This window comes from Meleagris gallopavo, chromosome 17, assembly GCF_000146605.3.
Source record: "Meleagris gallopavo isolate NT-WF06-2002-E0010 breed Aviagen turkey brand Nicholas breeding stock chromosome 17, Turkey_5.1, whole genome shotgun sequence".
Lineage (NCBI taxonomy): Eukaryota > Metazoa > Chordata > Aves > Galliformes > Phasianidae > Meleagris > Meleagris gallopavo.
Window position 1 is genome coordinate 2,840,750 of NC_015027.2, and position 949 is coordinate 2,841,698.

Consider the following 949-nt stretch of genomic DNA (forward strand, 5'->3'; position numbering starts at 1 on the left):
AATTTTAAACGTTCCACACTAAGACCCCCAAATAATCGACTTTTTGTTTTATAATTAACAGGTTACCCAACAGCTGACCGAAGAGCCAATTAGAAAGCTGTCTAACTCATTAAAAATAGAGAATCTTTAGTAATAGATATTATGCATATACCCTTTAAACTATAAGAAACGAGTGAAAATTAGAACCGAACTCATAGTAACTACAATTTGATTACAGATCAGATCACAGACCACTCTAAATAACAGATAGTAATTATGCCTCCCTGTTCAGAAACCTCCACTACTAACATCCAAATAAACAAGCATTCTTAGATAATCCTGTACCTGAAGTGAGATGAAAATTATTTTTCATCCTAAGGAAGCTAGACGGTTGTTATTTCAAAAAGCAGAAAGAATTAAAGAAAATAAATATGTATCAGAAGTCAACCTCAAACAGTTAAGGACTCTGGAGCTAATGAAAGATGTTTCGTTCTTTATTATTGTGTAATACTTTTATCACAGAAACATAGTATTTACAAATATACACATATAGACTGCTGATCATAAAATGTTACTGAAGAATTAGTCAAAAAATCAATATACAAAAACCAAAAACTTCCCAAAGATATTCTGCCTGAAAAAATTTAATGAAATTTCAAGGAGACAGTTCTGTACAGAAAGATAGGTTTTAGCTCCTCAAGTTCTGGTAATATTAGAGAAGAGAGTTGTGAACCAAGTGAGCTACGCTCAGCTGTACATTTGAGATGAGGCAGTTTTAACGTTGTTCTTTTACATAATTTCTTGATGATCAGATCAACAGGTCTCAGGAGGCACTAGTTTGAATGTTTTTGGAAGCTGCAAGCATTGCTCTCACTTTGGCCATAAGATCCTGTAGAATACAAGAGAAAAAAAATGATCAGGCTTGCTTGGGCTTTAAACAAAGATAAAGCATGTGACCAAAAAAAAAAAA

General features: G+C 32.9%; 1 protein-coding gene across 5 annotated transcripts in view; it reads right to left on the reverse strand.

Annotated features, from left to right (window-relative positions):
• Window positions 1–452: 452 nt before the first annotated feature.
• The window catches only part of SFSWAP (splicing factor SWAP), a 40,496-nt gene continuing 39,999 nt past the window's right edge, over window positions 453–949 (reverse strand). For all 5 annotated transcript variants that reach the window (XM_010720031.3, XM_010720030.3, XM_003210864.4 and 2 more), the window contains one exon: window positions 453–868. In XM_010720031.3, the coding sequence (XP_010718333.1) occupies window positions 850–868 (19 nt within the window). In that variant the 3' untranslated portion in view covers window positions 453–849. The remainder of the gene's footprint in view (window positions 869–949) is intronic.